At 42.4% G+C, this 19,238-nt stretch overlaps 1 protein-coding gene across 1 annotated transcript in view; it reads left to right on the top strand.

Annotated features, from left to right (window-relative positions):
- The window catches only part of LOC132836909 (netrin receptor UNC5D-like), a 225,364-nt gene that overhangs the window by 159,884 nt on the left and 46,242 nt on the right, over positions 1 to 19,238 (top strand). Inside the window, exon 11 of the mRNA XM_060856476.1 lies at positions 8,051 to 8,135. Coding sequence (XP_060712459.1) covers positions 8,051 to 8,135 — 85 coding nt within the window. The remainder of the gene's footprint in view (positions 1 to 8,050; positions 8,136 to 19,238) is intronic.

Genomic DNA, 19,238 nt, shown 5'->3' with positions numbered 1-19,238 from the left:
GGTTTCGAGTACAGGAGCAGGGATGTGTTTTTGCAGTTATACAGGACCTTAAATATCATGTGCAGTTTTGGTCTCCTTTTCTGAGGGAGGATGCTCTCGCTCTCAAGGGAGGTCCACCAGGCTGATTCTGCGGATAGTGGTTCTGACATATGAGGAGAAATTGACTCGATTAGGATTGTTTTTGCTGGAATTCAGATGAATGAGGGAGGGATCTCATCGAGATGTTTAAAATTCCAACTGAAAGAGACAGGGTTGATGCAGCAAGGATGTTCCCTAAAGTGAGTGAATCCAGAACCAGGGTCACACTCTGAGGATTCAGGGTAGACCATTTAAGATGGAGATGAGGAGACATTTGTTCACCGAAAGAGTGGTGAGCGAGTGGAATTCATTACCATAGGAAGTAGTTGATGCCAAAACATTGTATGTTTTCAGGAGGTGACTGGATATAGCACTTGTGGTGAATGGGATTAGAAGTTATGGGGAGAAAGCAGGATTAGGCTATTGAGTTGCACAATCAGCCATCATCATACTGAATGGCAGAGCAGGCTCAAAAGACCAAATGGCCTCCTCCTTCTCCTCCCTTCAGTGTTTCTATGTTTCTATTAATTCCCCAAAAGGCTTGATTGAGTCTGTTGGAACTTTGACATTGGAACTGTTGGAACCTTGGTTGGGATACCAAGGAATATTTTTTCAAGATGGGTCAATGAAGTTGAGGTGAAGGCCCTCTTGTGATGCAGTGGTAGTGTCCCTACCCCTGAACTGAGGGGCCTAGTTTCAAGTTCCACTTAGTCCAGAGGTGTGTAGTAACATCTCTGAATAGATTGATTAGAAAAAAAATAGGTTGCATAAAGAAGTAAAGTTGAGCTGCAGATGAGCCAGTAAACTGCAAATGGAGGTGGCTGATTGGTCAATTCCAATTTTCCTCCTTTTAAACCCTCATTAGGATGTGCCTCTTTCATCAAACTATTGACCAGCCCTCCTAGTTTCTATTAGCTTTGCATCCATTTTTCTATTATTCCTGTGTTGTCTGCCAGAATGAGATGAAGTCATTTTTGCCTCTCGAGAAACTTCAACATGCTGTTCACGTGCAGAATAGAATTTACTCCTGAGGTATCACCATAGATTATGGTTGCCAGCAGCCAGAAGAACAGATATTGATGAGTTTCTAACATGTGGTATAAGCCCTTAGGTCTGAGATTCAGGTTGCAAAAAGAACTAATCACTTGTTTACATTTGAACACTTGTGTTGTCTTGAGGGTTACAAACCAGAACCCCACCAGGAGATTGAGAGATTGCTGAAGTGGAAGTTAACAACATTTCGTTGGCCCGAAATAAGGATAGAAAATATTTTGTGAACTCCCCCTGAGAACACTGACTTCACATTCAGTGAAAACAGTGAATCCAATGCAGAGACCACAAAACATTCAGAATGCTGTGAATCAGGATTCTGAGAATGGCATTTGATCTTTAGATTAGATTACTTACACTGTGGAAACAGGCCCTTCGGCCCAACAAGTCCACACTGACCCGCTGAAGCGCAACCCACCCAGACCCACTCACCCATATTTACCAATTCAACTAACACTACGAGCAATTTAGCATGGCCAATTCACCTAACCTGCACAATTTTTGGATTGTGGGAGGAAACCGGAGCACCTGGAGGAAACCCAAGCAGACACAAGGAGAACGTGCAAACTCCACACAGAGAATTGCGTGAGGTGGGAATTTAACCTGGGTCTCTGGCGCTGTGAGGCAGCAGTGCTAACCACTGTACCACTGTGCCGCCCCTGCACCGACCCCATAAGGTAGCTCACCACCACCTTCTCAGAGGCAACTAGAGATGGGCTAATAAAAGCTGAATTTGCCAGTCATGAAAAATTAGCAAAAATAACTTTGAAAGCTCGATTCTGCTGTGATGAGCTGCACCTTTGTAAAATTTACTCTTAAATTTGGTAAAGAGCAAATCAACTAAACAATCAATTTAGAAGCAAGCATTGTAGCTCTGCAATTTGAAGCTTTCTTCTTGTGTTGCATTGGTCTTGACATAAAAGCACGAAGTTCATGGTTGCAACAGTGAATTTCAATGAGTTGTCCTGACTCCCAATTCTTCAGATTTTCAGCTTTCTCGGTGCAGTAACAGTTTAGATTATTTGTAAAATTGATAATAATTTATTATCAACAAGGAGCTTTCCTTGGTTTGCAGTATTTTAGTGAGATTGTGAATGCACAGAAACATTTCCCTTGTTATTCTATTCTGAGTGAAATCACAGGTGCATTTGGAAAGACAATGTTATAATAAGTGACCAGAGAAAAGTTTCTAAGTTTTCACTGGCACCGTTTTATGTTTTTCTTCAGGCAATCTCTGAGAAAAGAAACAATTATGACCTCGGAAATAACTGTTTCTGCATGACACAGTAATACCGTTGTTGATAACTATTGATTGTTATCATTTGTATACAACACCTGTCACTTGAATGTTTTTAATGTCCTTTTAGGTTTCTCTCTTTGCACTGTGTGACAATTCCACCTCTGAAAGGAGCAGGGCAGGTTTGAAATGTTTTGCAGCAACGCACAGCAGGACAGCTTATTGTGATGTGACATCTTACTAGATTTCTGTCCTTACAAGCAGCTCCTTCACCAAACAATTGCTGTTTCTGACCCTGATTCCCTCTGTTGCTCCATGCTACGGGCATGTAGTGAGATTGCAAAATCACCCAAAGACAAGTTGACAGTGCTGAATCATGCCGTGTCCCCTCCGTGGACCATGACACTTTGTGTGTTACTGCTCATTGTTATATCTTGTGAAAGTAGATCTTATATTTCAGAAATTGCAGGAATATAGCACTATGCTTGGTTGACTCTCACAACTGTGATAAGCAGGCTGTTGTGCTGTGTTGTTTCATGTTAGATCTCCAACTGCACTGAAATGAGAATCTACAGCTGATCCTGATTTTTGGATTTTTAGTGATTCAGGATCAAACTTCCACAATTAGAATTCAGGATGGTAATCCCTCATCTCTCTGGTATTCTGCTGTGGAATGGGATGCGTCCCTGTTTCATTTAAGACTGCGTGTTTATGGCTATGTTTGCACTGATACACATTGGCTAAGGTAGGCTTCTAGTCAAGAAAATAACATAGACAATTCCTGAGCATGTTTAAGTCCTGAAACATTGAAATTCCTCTAAGAGGATATTTCTACTGCTTTGTTTTTATTTTGCTCATGGACATGAACATCATTGACTGGCCAGCATTTATTGCCTGTCTCTCATTGCCTTTGAGAAGGTGGTGTCGAGCTTCCTTCTTGATCAACAATGTTCTTCGGGATGGAATTCCATGGTTTTGATCAAGCGAGGTTGAAAGAATGCTGATATATTTCCAAAGCAGAATGGTTGACTGACGTGGAGGAGAACCTTCAGGGGTGGTGTTTCCATCAGTTGCCTTTGTCCTTGATGGTAGTGATCATGGGTTTGGAACTTGCTGTCTCAGGAACTTTGGTGAATTTCTGTGTTGCATCTTGTTGAATGTATACACTTCTGCAACTGAGCATCTATGCTGGGGATGAGTGGATATTTGTGGATATGGTGTCAAACAAGCAGGTTACTTGACCTGGATGGTGCCAACTGTTGGAGCTGCTCTCATCCGATGTGATAGTAATTGAGCTCAAGGATCAATGGGACAAACAATCACTGGTGGGACATATGATTTTCACCAAAATAGTAAAAGGATGGTCAATGAACAGCCTTCATGACAATTACCTGAAACATTGAGAACCTTTGAGAAATACTTCACTTTGGTTCTTGCACTACAATGACCAGCGAGTTGCTCAAGTTCGTATTTACCTCAGCAGCAGCAAGTGTATCACAATGAAGCTGCGATTCTTCATTTTAGCCTGAAAGAATTTATTTAAACTACAACATGAAACACAAACTTGGACGATGATGGGTCTGCATTGATCTTTTTCTGAGCTGTCAATCCTGAGGCAAAAGAAAGAGTTTAGCTTTTGATACTCGGTGTTTCTTCACAGGCAAAAAACATGTCTGTGCACCACCTTTCAATCATAATATTATATAATGGTCCATGGGACTGATTGCTCCATTTGTTCATGGAGCAGAGAATGTGGCAATGAAGACAAACAAAAACTGCTTTAATAAATGTAATGAATGCAAACTATGTGTCCTACTGAGCTATTGGTGAGAAACATAAGCAATGTCAATATCACGAACAGCAGAATGGAAGGCTTGTTTTCTTACTTACAATGATGTACATGGGTAGCCTAAGTTCATTTCCAGGACCAACTGAATGTTGCATGTGTAGCCTATGCTTGAAGTGAGGTTTTCTGAAATTGGGGATAAAATGTCTGTGCCTCTGGTGGGATTAACATTTGTTGCCCATCTCTTAACTCCCCTTGAGAAGATGCTCTGGTGAGCTGCCTTCTTGAACCAATGCTACCCATGAGGTCTAGTTTCACCCATCGTGATGTTCAAAAGGGGGTCTGGGGATTTTGACATTGATGCAGCAAAGAAGTGTGTTCTATGTCAACACAGTGTGTGAGGCTTGGTGAGGATCTTAGAGGTGATGGTGTTCACATGCATTTGCTGCCTTTGCCTTTCTACATGATAGGTGTAGCTGGTTTGGAAGACACTGCTGAAGGAATCGCATTGAGTGCAATGTACCCAGTAAATGATAAGTAATGCTGCCACTTTCAGTTGCTGGAGGGCTGAAATGTTCAGATAGTGTATTGGGCGCCAGACAGGTCAGTTGGTTAGTCCTGAATGTGTTGAGTTTCTCCAATGTTATTGAAACTATATTAATCTCGAAAAATGGATCATCTTGCATCGCACTCCTGACTTATCCTTGTAAGTGGTGGACAGGCTTGCAGAGTCGGGAGTTGTGTTATTTGCTGTTGGATTCCTAGCCTCTGACCTGCTCGTGTATCCACTGTGACTCCCTCCAGAACCTCCAGCCTTTAAAATGGTCTGGTACCCACAAGAGCTCACTCTGCTCTTTGTGTGACCCATTTCTCTAATGGTTTTCCAGCTGAGTTCTCAGGGACTACATCAGGGTGGGGGTGAAGAGGGGGTGTGGGGAGTGCAGAAAGACAATGGCTCAGAATATTAAGATGAAGAGCACTCTTCTTCCTGGTTCCAAAGCTTTTCTTCAATTACAATTAAATCTACCATTAGTTGCCTTGTCCATCAATGACCCACCTTGCAGCTGGGTCTTCCGATAGGCCTTACGCATATAGTTAAATTATTCAGGGGATCTAACGCTTATTTTGAGCATATGGCTCTCACAAATGTATTGTTGGGATCTTTGGTTGTAATGATTGGATCAAGGCTGTATCTTGGCTAAAATCGATTGCCACCTATCTGTTTTGTACCCAAGAAACATGAAATTTACACATCAACACCCTCTGTAGAACTTAATGAGAGTCCAACTGTGCTGTGGAGCATAGTGGCCAGAGGGAATTGGCTTGCCCCAGTTTGCAGCTTTCCAATTTTACCAGTGATTAAAGTTATTGACAAAGTCTTGAAATCTATATTCCTTGACTTTAGACGGGACAATATCACAGTCATGTCTATATTTTCTTTCCTTTCACAAAATATATGAGCAGTTAAAAGGGAAATTGCTTTAGAAGTTAACAGGGGAGTTTCTCAGTTTCATATATTTTATTATTTTTCATTGTGGTCCCAAATTACTGTGATTCATGCTATTTTTCTGGACAGATCAGAGCCCTGACCTGCTGTGCTTTTCCAGCACCGCACTCTAGACTCTAATCTCCGGCATCTGCAGTATTCACTTTTGCCTTCAGGAAAGTATCTATTTTGTGCTCGAGAGTCAGTGAAGTTGTGAAACTGTTATTCATAATTCGATTTATCATGTGGCCCCAGGAATGAAATGGCTTTGCTCAGTTTACAATCCAAGTGCATAGGATCTATAATGAGTATACAGTGACTTGCCAGAGTTCACTGGAGTTCAACAGTCACAGTTTCTGATTGTCTTCGAGCAGATGTGAAGTCAGGTTCACTCTGCAAACTTGAAGAGCCACAAGTCATCCGTTCTGGATGAATTCTAACTTCCTGAAGCCTTCGTCCAAACCCACTCTGCATTCAAGTGTGTGCCTGGTCAATGGATCTGTAAATCTGGATGTAATGCTCCTTCTTGAACAGTACCTAAAAAGCAAATGGTTCAAGGTTTGTGCAAAGATTTGTAGCTCGGGTGCTCGTTGTTGTGGTTCTGTTCACCGAGCTGGGAATTTGTGTTGCAGACGTTTCGTCCCCTGTCTAGGTGACATCCTCAATGCTTGGGAGCCTCCTGTGAAGCACTTCTGTGATCTTTTCTCCGGCGTTTATAGTGGTTTGAATCTGCCGCTTCCGATTGTCAGTTCCAGCTGTCCGCTGCAGTGGTCGGTATATTGGGTCCAGGTCGATGTGCTTGTTGATTGAATTGTTGGATGAAGTGCCATGCCTCTAGGAATTCCCTGGCTGTTCTCTGTTTGGCTTGTCCTATAATAGTAGTGTTGTCCCAGTCAAGCTCATGTTGCTTGTCATCTGCGTGTGTGGCTACTAAGGATAGCTGGTCGTGTCGTTTCATGGCTTGTTGGTGTTCATGGCTGCGGATCGTTAGCTATCTTCCTGTTTGTCCTAGTGCTTTGTGCAGTCCTTGCATGGGATTTTGTAATACTACGTTGGTTTTGATAATGCTGGGTATCGGGTCCTTTGTCGTGGTGAGTTGTTTGAGAGTGGCTGTTGGTTTGTGTGCTGTTATGAGTCCTAGTGGTCATAGTAGTCTGGCTGTCAGTTCAGAAAAAGCAAATGGTGGCTGTGGGTGGCACAGTGGCTCAGTGGTTAACACTGTTACCTTACAGCACCAGGAACCTAGGTTTGATTCCAGCCTTGGGTGACTGTGTGGAGTTTGCACATTCTCCCCATGTCTGCATGGGGTTCCACTGGGCGCTCCAGTTTCTTCCCACAACCCAAAGATGTGCAAGTTGGGTGAAATGGCCATGCTAAATGTGTAGGTTAGGTATATTAGTCAGCGGTAAATGTGGAGTAATAAGGTAGGGGAATGGGTCTGGGTGGGTTACACTTCAGAGGGTCGATGTGGACTTATTGGGCTGAAGGACCTGTTTTCACGCTGTAGGGGTTCTATGAAATCCAAATTTTTCATTGAACCTCAGACTGGAAACAGTGATGGAAACAGCACATATGATTTATTCTTTCGCCCTCAAACTGCAAGGACGCAGGCAGATTGCAGGTGAATTTTAGAAAATAAGTGTTAGCTTAAAAGCTTGTCAACTTCCCAGTAATGTCTTTGCATTAAACAGTGGATAGGTTCCCAACCCAGAACTGACCAAACCGCTGTGTTGGAGGCTGAGGGGTGACCTTATAGATGTTCACAAAATCATGAGAGGTTATGGATCGGGTGAGTAGTCAAAGTCTTTTTACCAGGGTAGGGAAGTCCAAAGGGAAAGGTTTAAGGTGAGAGGGGAGAGATTAGAAAGGGACTGAAGGGGCAGCTTTTTCACGCAGAGGATGGTGCTTGTATGGAATGAACTGCCAGACGAAGTGATGGAGGCTGCTGCAATTACAACAGTTAAAGCATCTGAATGGGTATATGAATAGGAAGGAGTTAGAGGGATAAGGGTCAAATGCTGACAAATGGGACTAGATTAGGTTAAGATACCTGGTCGGCACAGACGCATTGGACCAAAAGGTCTGTTTCCCATGCTTGAAATCTCTATGACTCCATGAGACTGCATTTTTGAGTTTACTAATGTAGGCTGGAACTATCCTGCCCCCTTACTTGTTTTGAAGTTTCACTTGTATTGACATTGAAGTCCTTTATCAGTGTTACTGCCTTCTTCTTTCAACTATTCTTGGTAATGTGTTCCATCTTCTGATAATCCATTATTTCGAACAAGTAGTCTCATTATTCCATTGATAATCTTCTGACTACAGTCTCATATTTCACTGGCGATGATATTTATTAAAATTTATCATTTCAGTCATGTATGCTGTGATACTAAAGGTGACTTTTAATTACTAGGAGTCCGTTTATTGGTTCCACTGGGGGCAATTCCAGAGGGAAATTCTTGGGAAATATACATTGCAGTCAATCAAGGCGTAAACAGGTAAGGGATAAGTCATATCAAAACTGAATATAATTTTTGTGTTCTGGACAAAAGTGTTTATTGGAATGGGGAAAGGTGCAGTCTGCCTGTGTCGCATTCCTGTGTTCGGGTGTGTGGAGAGTATTTAAGTGGGTCAGTTGAAGTGACAAAGTGGATTCGTTTTCGATATCTGTCATGGTATGCTGGTCTACAGACAAGGAAACAACCTGAACAATTAATTGAAATGGCTGGTTGTTATGAACTATCTTTTGATCTTACATTCAACTTTGTGGGCATGGCATCTGGAAAAAAAACATGAAATTATGCCATTTTGTCTGGAATATTTTTTAATAGTAAATAATTAGAGCTTTGGAATCTAATTGCATGGTTTTTTTTGAAAAATAGTAAAACACAGTAATTATATATTCACAATGCTTCATTTCATTAGCACTTCACTGTTAAATGTTCCAACTGAAATATCAGAACTATTAAGAGTATTTATTATAAATAATTTGCTTCACATCAGCTAATTATAGATTATTATTATAACACATGAATGCACTTTTAATTATGTTGAAGTTGGGTGTATCTGTCCTAGCGATTCACCTAGTTCTTAACAAAGCCTTACTGACTGTTGTATTCCACCAACATGTGCTGTGACAGCAATTACAGATGTCAGTGCTTCAGTTCTGAAAAAGGGTCTTTGGACCTGAAAAGTTAACTCTGTTTTCTCTGCAGAGATGCTGCCAGACCTGCTGAGCTTTTCCAGCAATTTCTGTTTTTGTTTTTTCGGTCTTTAAACTGCATTTCTTCCGTATTGAAACATGTATCCAGCACCTTTCATAATCTCATGATTTCCCAAGGCACTTTACACACCAGAGCTGAAAATGTGTTGCTGGAAAGGCGCAGCAGTTCAGGCAGCATCCAGGAGAATCAACGTTTTGGGCATGAGCCCTTCTTCAGGAATTTTTATGCTGCCTGACCTGCTGTGCCTTTCCAGCAACACATTTTCATCTCTGATCTCCAGCATCTGCAGTCCTCACTTTCTCCTAGAAGATTTTAAATTACTGGGAATCCTCTTGCAAGGATGCCTTCCTTGAAGAAGCTCTCTTCCTCCCTCTACAAGGATTTCAGTGAGTCCCTCTCTCACTGCACACCCCAGGGTTCATCTCCTCTGCCCAGAAACTCATGCTGCCTGACCTGCTGCGCCTTTCCAGCAACACATTTTCAGCTCTGATCTCCAGCATCTGCAGTCCTCACTTTCCCCTAGAAGATTTTAACCTACTGCGAATCCTCTTGCAAGGATGCCTTCCTTGAAGAAGCTCTCTTCCTCCCTCTACAAGGATTTCAGTGAGTCCCTTTCTCACTGCACACCCCAGGTCATCTCCTCTGCCCAGAAGCTCTTCAGCCACGTTCAAAATGCTGCCTGACCGACTGCGCCTTTCCAGCAACACATTTTGAGCTCTGATCTCCAGCATCTGCAGTCCTCACTTTCTCCTAGAAGACTTTACACACCAGCCAAGTACTTTTGAGGTGTAGTCATTTTTCTCACATCGAAGCACATTTTTTACTGTTATGGACCAAGCCAGACCCCCTTCAAAATATTTTGAGAAAGTAGCCCAGACCCTAACTTTGCTAGTTGTTTTAAGCAGGTGTAACACAGATATTTCGGGAGCGATGCAGCTGGTCAAACCACATAGTTTTAAACAAAACAGAATTTATTTACAAGATTACCGAATGAAACACAAACAAAAGATAACAGAATATAGAATAAATTAACCTATCCGAAAATCCAACAGACTATCCCAGTTTAATGATGCTGTTCCAAATACTTGCAATAATCCCCATAAACACCCCTTGGCACAAAGGTAAAATCAAACTCAGGGTCTTACTGGAGGGATGTCAGAGAAAGAGAGGAGAATTTTGGGGTCCAGCAGCTTTTACAACTGCCTGACTGCTTTCAATGAATGGCCAGACCAAACCAAACCAGAGAATGGTTGAGCTGGGAGAACTGACCACCTCTCTTTCATTGTGCAAGTGCTTTTTATTTAACTTGAAAGCCTTTTTGCTGAGGCAGTATCTGTTCGCGATAATTAATTTGGCCCTAAAACCTATCCAGGCCTAGACTTTTCGGAACCTGTGCTTTTATGACCGCTCTGGAAAAACACCAAGGACAACGTAACATTGTAAAAGGAACAGCATCATCACAGTGCACAGCAAGGTCCCAGACTAACCAGATACAAAAGCAAAATACTCAGGATGTTGAAGATAGGAAATAAACAAACCAGAAAATTCTGGAAATAAGGAGAGAGGTAACACTTAATGTCAGTGAATCTTCCTGAGAATGATTCTGATGGAAGGTCACAGGCCTGAAATGTTAATACTCCTTCTTCGTCCACTGATATTGTCAGCCTTGCTGTTTAATTTCAGCCTTCCTTTCTCTTCCTGCTTTTCCAGAACTCGGTGGGATTGTCACAATTCTGGTTGATCGCTCCAGACTGCCCTCCACTGCACCATCTCCATTCCATTTTCCACTGTTCTAACCATACACCCTCCAAATGCACTAAAGACAGGTGCACATCATCCTTAAACACTTCCACCAACTCCAATTAAACCCCACCACCAAGAACATCTTTCCCTCCCCACCCCTCTCTCTGCCTTCTGCAAGGACCATTCCCTTCAACACTCCTTGGTTTGTGCCACTCTCCCCACCAACCCTCCCTGAACCGCCCAGGTACCTTCCCCTGCAACTGGGAAAGATGCAAAACCTGCAGATACACCTCCCCCCCCCTTAACTCCATCCAGGGCCCCAAACACTCCTTCCAGGTGAGACAGAGGTTCACCTGTCCCTCCTCCAACCTAGTTTACTGCATCAGGTGCTCCCAATGTGGTCTTTCTACATCAAGGAGACAAAGCGTAAACTTAGGGAATGGTTCGCCGAGTATCTGAGTTGGGGCAACAGGGGCCAACCGGACCTCCCAGTCACCGGCCATTTTAATTCTCCTTCCCACTCCCTTTCCGACATGACCATCCTTGGCCTCTTCCATTGCCACAACATCCCAAACCGTAAATGGGAGGAGCAACACCTCATCTTCCACCTGGGCAGCCTACAGGTGCCCATCCTGTTGCAAACCATCTCTATTTATTGGGGCTGGTAACCTGAGCCAGTGTACGCTAACCTGCCTGCACCAGTGGGAGAAAGTGAGGATGACAGATGCTGGAGATCGAAGTCGAAATGTGTGGCCCTGGAAAAGCACAGCAGGTCAGGCAGCATCCGAGGAGCAGGAGAGTCGATGTTTCGAGCAAAAGCCACTGGCCTCTTAACTGTTCTAACTGTCCATCTTCCTTCCCACCTATCCGTTCCACCCTCCCCTCCGACCTATCTCTGTTACCTCCCACCTTCATCTACCTGTCGCTTTCCCAGCTACCTTCCCCTACCCCCACCATCATATTTATCTCTTAGCCCCCTTTCCCCACCCTCCCACATTCCTGATGAATAAGGCTTATGCCCAAAACATCAACTCACCTGCTGCTTGGATGCTGCCTGACTTGCTGTGCTTTTCCAGTGCCACACTGTCTGTACCAATGGCTGGTTTTCCTGTGGACTACAATTTCTGTCATTTTCCCTGGACCTTTTGAATCAAAGGTGTCAGAACTACTGATTAAACCAGTTTAACACCTCTTTTTGTGTGAAATGGATCAAATGTTCCAGTGGTATTGGATGAGGTGGATAATTGTTGGTCAGAGCACCAGGAGAGCTCTAGTTACCTTGTTTGGTGCCATGGAATCTTTTGTGTTCACCCATGAGGACAGGAATAAATAGCAGGTTCAAATACCTGACACACATGCAGTTTTCCAGTTTAGTCAAAGGCATACTACTAATTAGGTCACACCAAATTTTCCCATTGTTAGAGGCATCTGTGTGAACATTTTCAGAACCGTTTACATTAATCACACACTATTACAACACAGCGGTGAACCCTTCCGTTAATTAAAGCCAACACCCAGAAAAGCTCACCTCACCTTGTAATCTAAGTATGTGAGACAGAGAACTCCCAAATTCCACTCCTTAAACAGTAATATCAATTTATTCTTTAACTCCAAAAGTGAACATTAAACAACTATTCACTACTCTAAGCGCCCCTTTTTCTGAACTGCTTATTACCTGCCTCCACCTCTATAACAATATGCTGTTCCAATCAGACACGTATTAAAATTACATCAACTTAATTTCAAAACCATACAGTTGCTGTTGAGTTTAGTGTCTTTCCTCTTCTGGCTGAAGATCTCCCTGGGTGGTCTTCTTTCTTTTTAATGCAAATAAATTTCATGTGAAAAGGTACCTTTGATAAAAAATGTTTCCTAATTTCTTGGGTCTCTCTTGATGGTAGTTGATCTGTCTACAGTTTTCAAAAAGTGCGCATTTTTATACCCAATATCAGATCATCTCATTGGTTTGATGTTGGCAAAACAAAAAATTCAAACACAATTGGGTTTTAGTATCCTGGGGTATAATTTAAACTGGTTACGTTTGAACTATTGTCAAAACAACAACCAACTCAGGTATCCATTTTGCAGCCAAATGTTACAGATTTTCAAGTACACTTTGGGACTGCCACCTAGTTATATCACGGGTGCTCGGTAGCTCTCAGTTCAGGACAACATTCACTTTGTCTTAAAGGCACAATATACGCCTTCAGCTTCATAACAACACCAACCATAAAAAGGTGACCATTCACCTTTCTCGATACACAGCATCCTGAAACCAAAGAAGGAATAAATTTCAATGCTTGAGACTTAATTATGGTGACATTCCCTGTGCCCTAGCCTTGGTAAACTTATAACGCTAAAATTTCATGCAGTCATCAGTGTGATTACTACAAAACTGGACTTGCGAGAAAGAAAGAGATCAGAAACACGTGTGAGGAAGCAAAATTATGCTGAATGCATATCATATGAGTACATATTATAGATAACTTAAGTTGAGTATCCTAAATTCTGGATTAGAGGTGCTGGAAAAGCACAGCAGTTCAGGCAGCATCCGAGGAGCAATAAAATCGACGTTTCGGGCACAAGCCCTTCATCAGGAATACCCTAAGTATACCCTGAGTATCCTAAAGTCTTATTTAGTTGGACATATGAGTACCCCAAGTAAAAAATTTTGAGCTTGAGCCCCAGAGCTGGGTGTTATGCAATCTTGCTTAAGTGAGTTGCTCTCTTTAACTTGTTGACAATCCTGGCAAAATGCAACTCATAAGTTCATAAGACAAAGAAGCAGAATTAGGCCATTAAGCCCATCGATTCTGCTCTGCCATTCAATCACAGCTGATATGCTCCTCACCCCCATTTTCCTGCCTTCTTCCAATATCCCTTCAACCCATTACCAGTTATAAATCCGTCTAACTCCTCCTTAAAATTACTCCCTGTCCCAGCATCCACCGCACTTTGGGGTAGCAAATTCCGCAGATTCATAACCCTCTGGGAGAAGTAGTTTCTTCTCAACTCTGTTTTAAATTTGCTACCCCGATCCAAAGACTATGACCTCTCTTTCTAGAATGCCCCACAAGAGGAAGCATCCATACCTTTTATCATCTTGAATATCAATATGACCTCCCCTCAATCTTCTAAATTCCAGAGAGTGTAGACCTAAACTGTTCAATCTCTCCTCATATGACAAACTCCTCATCTGGAATCAATCTAGTGAACCACTACATCTAAATAAGGAGATGTAAACTGTGCACAATACTCCAGGTGCGGTCTCACCAATACCATGTGTAGTTGCAACAATACTTCCTCACCTTTATATTCTATTCCCTTAGCGATAAAATCCAACATTCCATTCACTTTATTACCTGCTATACCTGCATGCGAGTTTTCTGTGACTCATGAATAATCGAGATCCCTTCGAAACACTTAGATTCCTCTGCACCAGAGCACCGAAAATCTCTCCTAATTAAGATAATACGTTGTCTTCCCATTTTTTCGACCCAAATGCATGACCTTGTACTTATCCACATTAAATTCCATCATCCCACATTTTGGCCCACTCTCCTAACCTATCTATATCCATTTGTTAGGTTCTTATTTCCTCATTGCAATTTACCTTTCCACTTAATTTTGTGACATCTGCAAATTTGGCTATAGAGTCTTGTATCCCTGAATTCAAGTCATTAATGTCAATTGTAAATTGCTGGGGTCCAAGGACCAAACCCTGTGGCACCCCACGAGTTATATCTTGCCATCCAGAAAAACACCCTTTTATCCCCTCTCTGTCTTCTGACCATCATCCAGTCATCTATCCAGGCTGATAAATTACCCTTAATCCCATATGATCTAACCTTGTGAATTAACCTTTTACACCTCATCAAACACCTTCTGGAAGTGCAGATAATTTAGGTCTACAGCATCCCCATTATCCACCTTGCTTGTTACTTCTTCGAAGAGCTCTCACAAATTAGTTAAGCATGATTTGTCCTTGATAAAACCTTGAGGGCGGCACGGTGGCACAGTGGTTAGCACTGCTGCCTCACAGCACCAGAGACCCGGGTTCAATTCCTGACTCAGGCGACTGACTGTGTGGAGTTTGCACGTTCTCCCCGTGTCTGCGTGGGTTTCCTCCGGGTGCTCCAGTTTCCTCCCACAGTCCAAAGATGTGCGGGTCAGGTGAATTGGCCATGCTAAATTGCCCGTAGTGTTAGGTAAGGGATAAATGTAGGGGTATGGGTGGGTTGCGCTTCGGCGGGTCGGTGTGGACTTGTTGGGCCGAAGGGCCTGTTTCCACACTGTAAGTAATCTAATCTAAAAACCATGCTGACTCTGATTGAATGCATTTTGACTTTCCAAATGTCCTGATATTGCTTCTGCGATAAGTAATCCTAATAATGGAATGATTTGATAATTATTTCCCAACAGATAAATAATTTCTCAACAACAGATGATAAACTAACTGGTCTGTAATTTCCCACATTTTACCTTCCTCCCTTTTTGAATAAGGGCATTATATTAGCTGTTTTCTAATCCACTGGAACTTTTCCCGTGTCCAGGGAATTTTGGAATGTTTTAACCAGTGGATCTGTGATCTCCATTGCCACTTTGTTTAATATCCTAGGACGTAAACCATCAGGCCCAGGGGACCTGCCTGTCTTCAATCCTAACAGCTCGCTTAGTACTTTCTCTCTACCTTTGTTGATTGTTCTACGTTCGACCTTACCTATCGTCTCTGACTTGCCTGTTCCAAAAGGAATGGTACTGTTGTCCTCCACTATGGCAAAGTATTGATTCAGCATCTCTGCCATCTCAGTGTTCCCAACTATTAATTGTGCACTTTCATCTTCCAAGGTGCCAACCTTCACATTAGCAACTCTGCTCCCTTTTGTATACCTATAGAAGCGTTTGCTATCCTTTTTGATATTTTGTGCAGGTTTTCTTTTGTAATTAATCTTAGCACTTCTTGTTAATTTTTTAGTATCTTTCTGTTTATGTTTGAAAGTTTCCCAGTCTTCCATCCTGCCACTGGCCTTTGCAAAATGGTATATCTTAGTTTTTGACTTTATGTTGTTCTTGACCTCCTTGTTTAGCATGGATGTTTTTTACCTTCCTAAACATGTTTCTTCCTCATTGGGATATATTTTAGTTGTTAGGAACTGAATTGTTCCTTAAACGTCTGCCACTGATTATCCGCTGTCTTCCCATTTAGCCTTCTTGCCCAATCTACTCAGGCCAAATCAGCCCTCATGCCTACATAGTTTCCTTTGTCTAATTCCAGAACACTACATTGGGACTCCACTTTCTCACCACAAACTGAATTTTGAATTCTGTTATACTATGGTCACTACTCCCCAGAGGATCCTTAACTATCATGTCATCAATTAATCTCTCCTCATTACACAAACCCAAATCCAGAGTAGAGTTGTGCTAGAAAAAACACAGCAGGTCAGGAAGCATCTGAGGAGCAGGAAAATCGACGTTTCGCGCAAAAGCCCTTCATCATTCCTGATGGGGGGCTTTTGACCAAAACGTCGATTTTCCTGCTCCTCGGATGCTGCCTGACCTGCTGCGCTTTTCCAGCACCACTCTATTCTTGACTCTGATCTTCAGAATCTGCAGTCCTCACTTTTGCCAAATCCAGAGTAGCCTGCTCCTTGATTGGTTCCACAACATACTGCTCCAAGAACCAATTTCTTATACATTCAGTGAACTCTGCCTCCAGGCTACCCTTGCCAATCTGATTCTTCCAATCTATGTGCATGTTAAAATCATCCAATTATTATTGCCATACCTTTCTTGCAAGCCTTTAATATTTCCTGGTTTATACTCTGCCCCATTGCAGAACAACTGTTTGGGGACCTATATAGATTACCACGACCAAGTACTTCTTCCCTTCGCTAATTCTTGTTTCCACTCAGACTGATTCCACAACTTGATCTCCTATGCTTACATTATTTCTGATTACAGCATAGATCACTTTCTTCACCAGCGAGACCACTCCACCTCCTTTTCCTTTCCATCCATCTTTCCAAAATGCTGAGTACCCCAGGATATTCAATTCGTACACCTGGTCTCCTTGTAACTATCCCTCAGTAATCGCTACCAAATGTACCCATTTTTTTCTATTTGCGCTATTATCTTACTCATTTTGTTTCAAATGCTTCATGCATTTATATAAGTTAAATTTAAATTTCGCTCTTTTTTATGATTCCTTGGTGCATAAAGATATTCATCTGTTCTGTCCCTTGCCTTTATTGTCTGGTAACCATTCATCACATCACTTACCTGCACCTTTACCTTCTCCTTTAAGTTGGGTTTTCTAATTTCCCCTATACTGAATCTCTCTCCCTCTATTTAGATTGAAGCCCTGTCATTAGCCTTAGTTATGTGATTGGCTAGGCCTCTGGTACTAGCACAATTCAGATGAAGACTGTGCCTCGCAACAGGTCCCTTCTCCAGTGCTGGTACCAATGTCCCATGAATTCAAACCCATTTCTCCCACACCAATCTTTGAGCCACACATTTACCTGCTTAATCTTATTGACCCTGTGCCAATTAACTCATGGCTCAGGTGGTAATCCAGAGATTATTACCTTTTTGGTCTGCTTTTTAATTTAGCTCCTAGCTGTTCATATTCTCCTAGCAAAACTTCTGCCCTAGTTGTTTGTATGTCATTGGTACCTACGTGGACCATGACCACTGAATCTTTACCCTCCCACTCCAGGTTCCTCTGCAGCCCAGATAAGATATCCCGTACCCAAGCACAAGGCAAGCTCTTGATCCTGGTCACAGAGAGCAGTGTCTGCCCCTAACTCTACTATTCCTAGTGACAATGACATTTCCGTTCACTCCCCCCACTTGAATGTGCTGCAGTTAGCTCATCCTGCCTGCAATCCCCATTCCTGTCCACTCACGGACCAAGACACTTGAACCTGCTGGGCAAGGCCGAGGTGGTGGTGCATCAAGGAAATGTTCAGCCTTGACAGGTTATGGATTCTCACAGAGCTTTTTCTCCCTTCTTCTGGCCTTCCATGAGAGCAGAGTGAAACCCAACTGGAAGTGAGTAACTACGAACCAAAAGTCTTCACTGAATTATTATTTTTCAAAGCAATGTGTTGATCTGTCATTTTATAGGCAAATTATAATTCACAAAACATCAAATTGGTCTGACACTGCTACAGTGACAGTCACAGCATGACAGTAATTAAAAGCCTGCAGATTTGTCAGTGAAATAATCTGCGAGACAGATAAAAATATAATGGATGATGAAGAGTGGAAGTTCTGAGCCCAGTGGTCCATGCTGCAGAAAGGCCTTGTCACTTCAGTCCTCTTGACCGCAATCTGAACTGTCTAGGTTGTTATCTCACAAGATGAAAGAAATTCATTCGCATTTGTCAACAAAGAGCTTCATTGTTCGCAGTTGGATAATGTTTCTCTGTCACTGCCTGGCTGAAATAAAATGGGGGCCCATTGAATGCTCCCAAACTGAGTGCTTCATCCAACTCTGGAGAGGACCACTAGAAATATGGAATTATCACATTAAACCAAGCACGTTGCTCCATTCTTGGGTCTAAAAGGATGAATGCCCCTGCCTTGCTGAAGGTTGGTGTCTCACAGCTCCTCCTCTTTTTCATCATTGCAGTACCTGAGGAGGATTAATTCAGAAGGTCAGGAACCAAGTTTCTGTTGTTCCGTGCAGAAGTTTGACAGACTGCATGTCTCATTTGATGCCCACTGCCCTTGGATCCCTGATTAGCATCTTTCCTTAAAATAATATGGTGGCTTTATTTTCTGACCTCAAGAAAATCAAACAAGAATTGCTCTGGGGAGCAGATCACGTTGCCATAACAAACCAGTTCTGTGTTGTGGACTCCCATTATTGCCCAGACAACTGGCTGAAGACCACTTGACTCCATTTCACACACTGTAATGAACACATCTTAGAAAATCTAGCCAGACTGGCCCATAAACTCGTGAGTTGGGATGCGCTTGTGCATTCCAACACTCATAGCAAATAGAAAATCTTTAGTCAGAACCTGAAAACAATTTATGCAAGGTGCAGGCAGCAGAAAAGGAACAATGATTTATTACACAAAGTGCAGGTTTGAGCTGGTTATCTCAGGTCTGGATTACAGACAGGAAGGCAATCAAGTTACTACACATATCAGAGTTGTAAAATAGTTCATAACCAGCCTGATGCAAGCGTGTAATCTCAGTCACAACATGACCTCAGTGTTCACTTCATCATGCCTCATTAAGTTTCAGTTCAGTCTCAGGTTCCCGAGGTCGGTGTCACATGCAATGGCCCCCCAAAATACTTTGTTCTGTAGTATCTATCCATTCCGTTTCGATGTATTCCTGGGAAAAAAAGACAAACAGTTCTTTATTGTGAGACAAATGCATTTATTTTCTTTATTCTTTCATGGGATATGGGCATCACTGGAAAGGCAAGCATTTGTTGCCCAGCCTGTTATCCCTTGAGAGCAGTTAAGAGTCGACCACATTACTGTGGTTCTGACTTCACAGGTTGAGCAGATCAGGTAAGGACAACACTTTTCTGTCCTTAAAAGATGTTAGTGAACCAGATGGAATCTCACACCGATCAATGGTATTTCCATGGTTGACATCACTGTACAT

Source organism: Hemiscyllium ocellatum, chromosome 48, assembly GCF_020745735.1.
Source record: "Hemiscyllium ocellatum isolate sHemOce1 chromosome 48, sHemOce1.pat.X.cur, whole genome shotgun sequence".
NCBI lineage: Eukaryota > Metazoa > Chordata > Chondrichthyes > Orectolobiformes > Hemiscylliidae > Hemiscyllium > Hemiscyllium ocellatum.
This window is presented reverse-complemented; position numbering and strand designations above follow the sequence as displayed.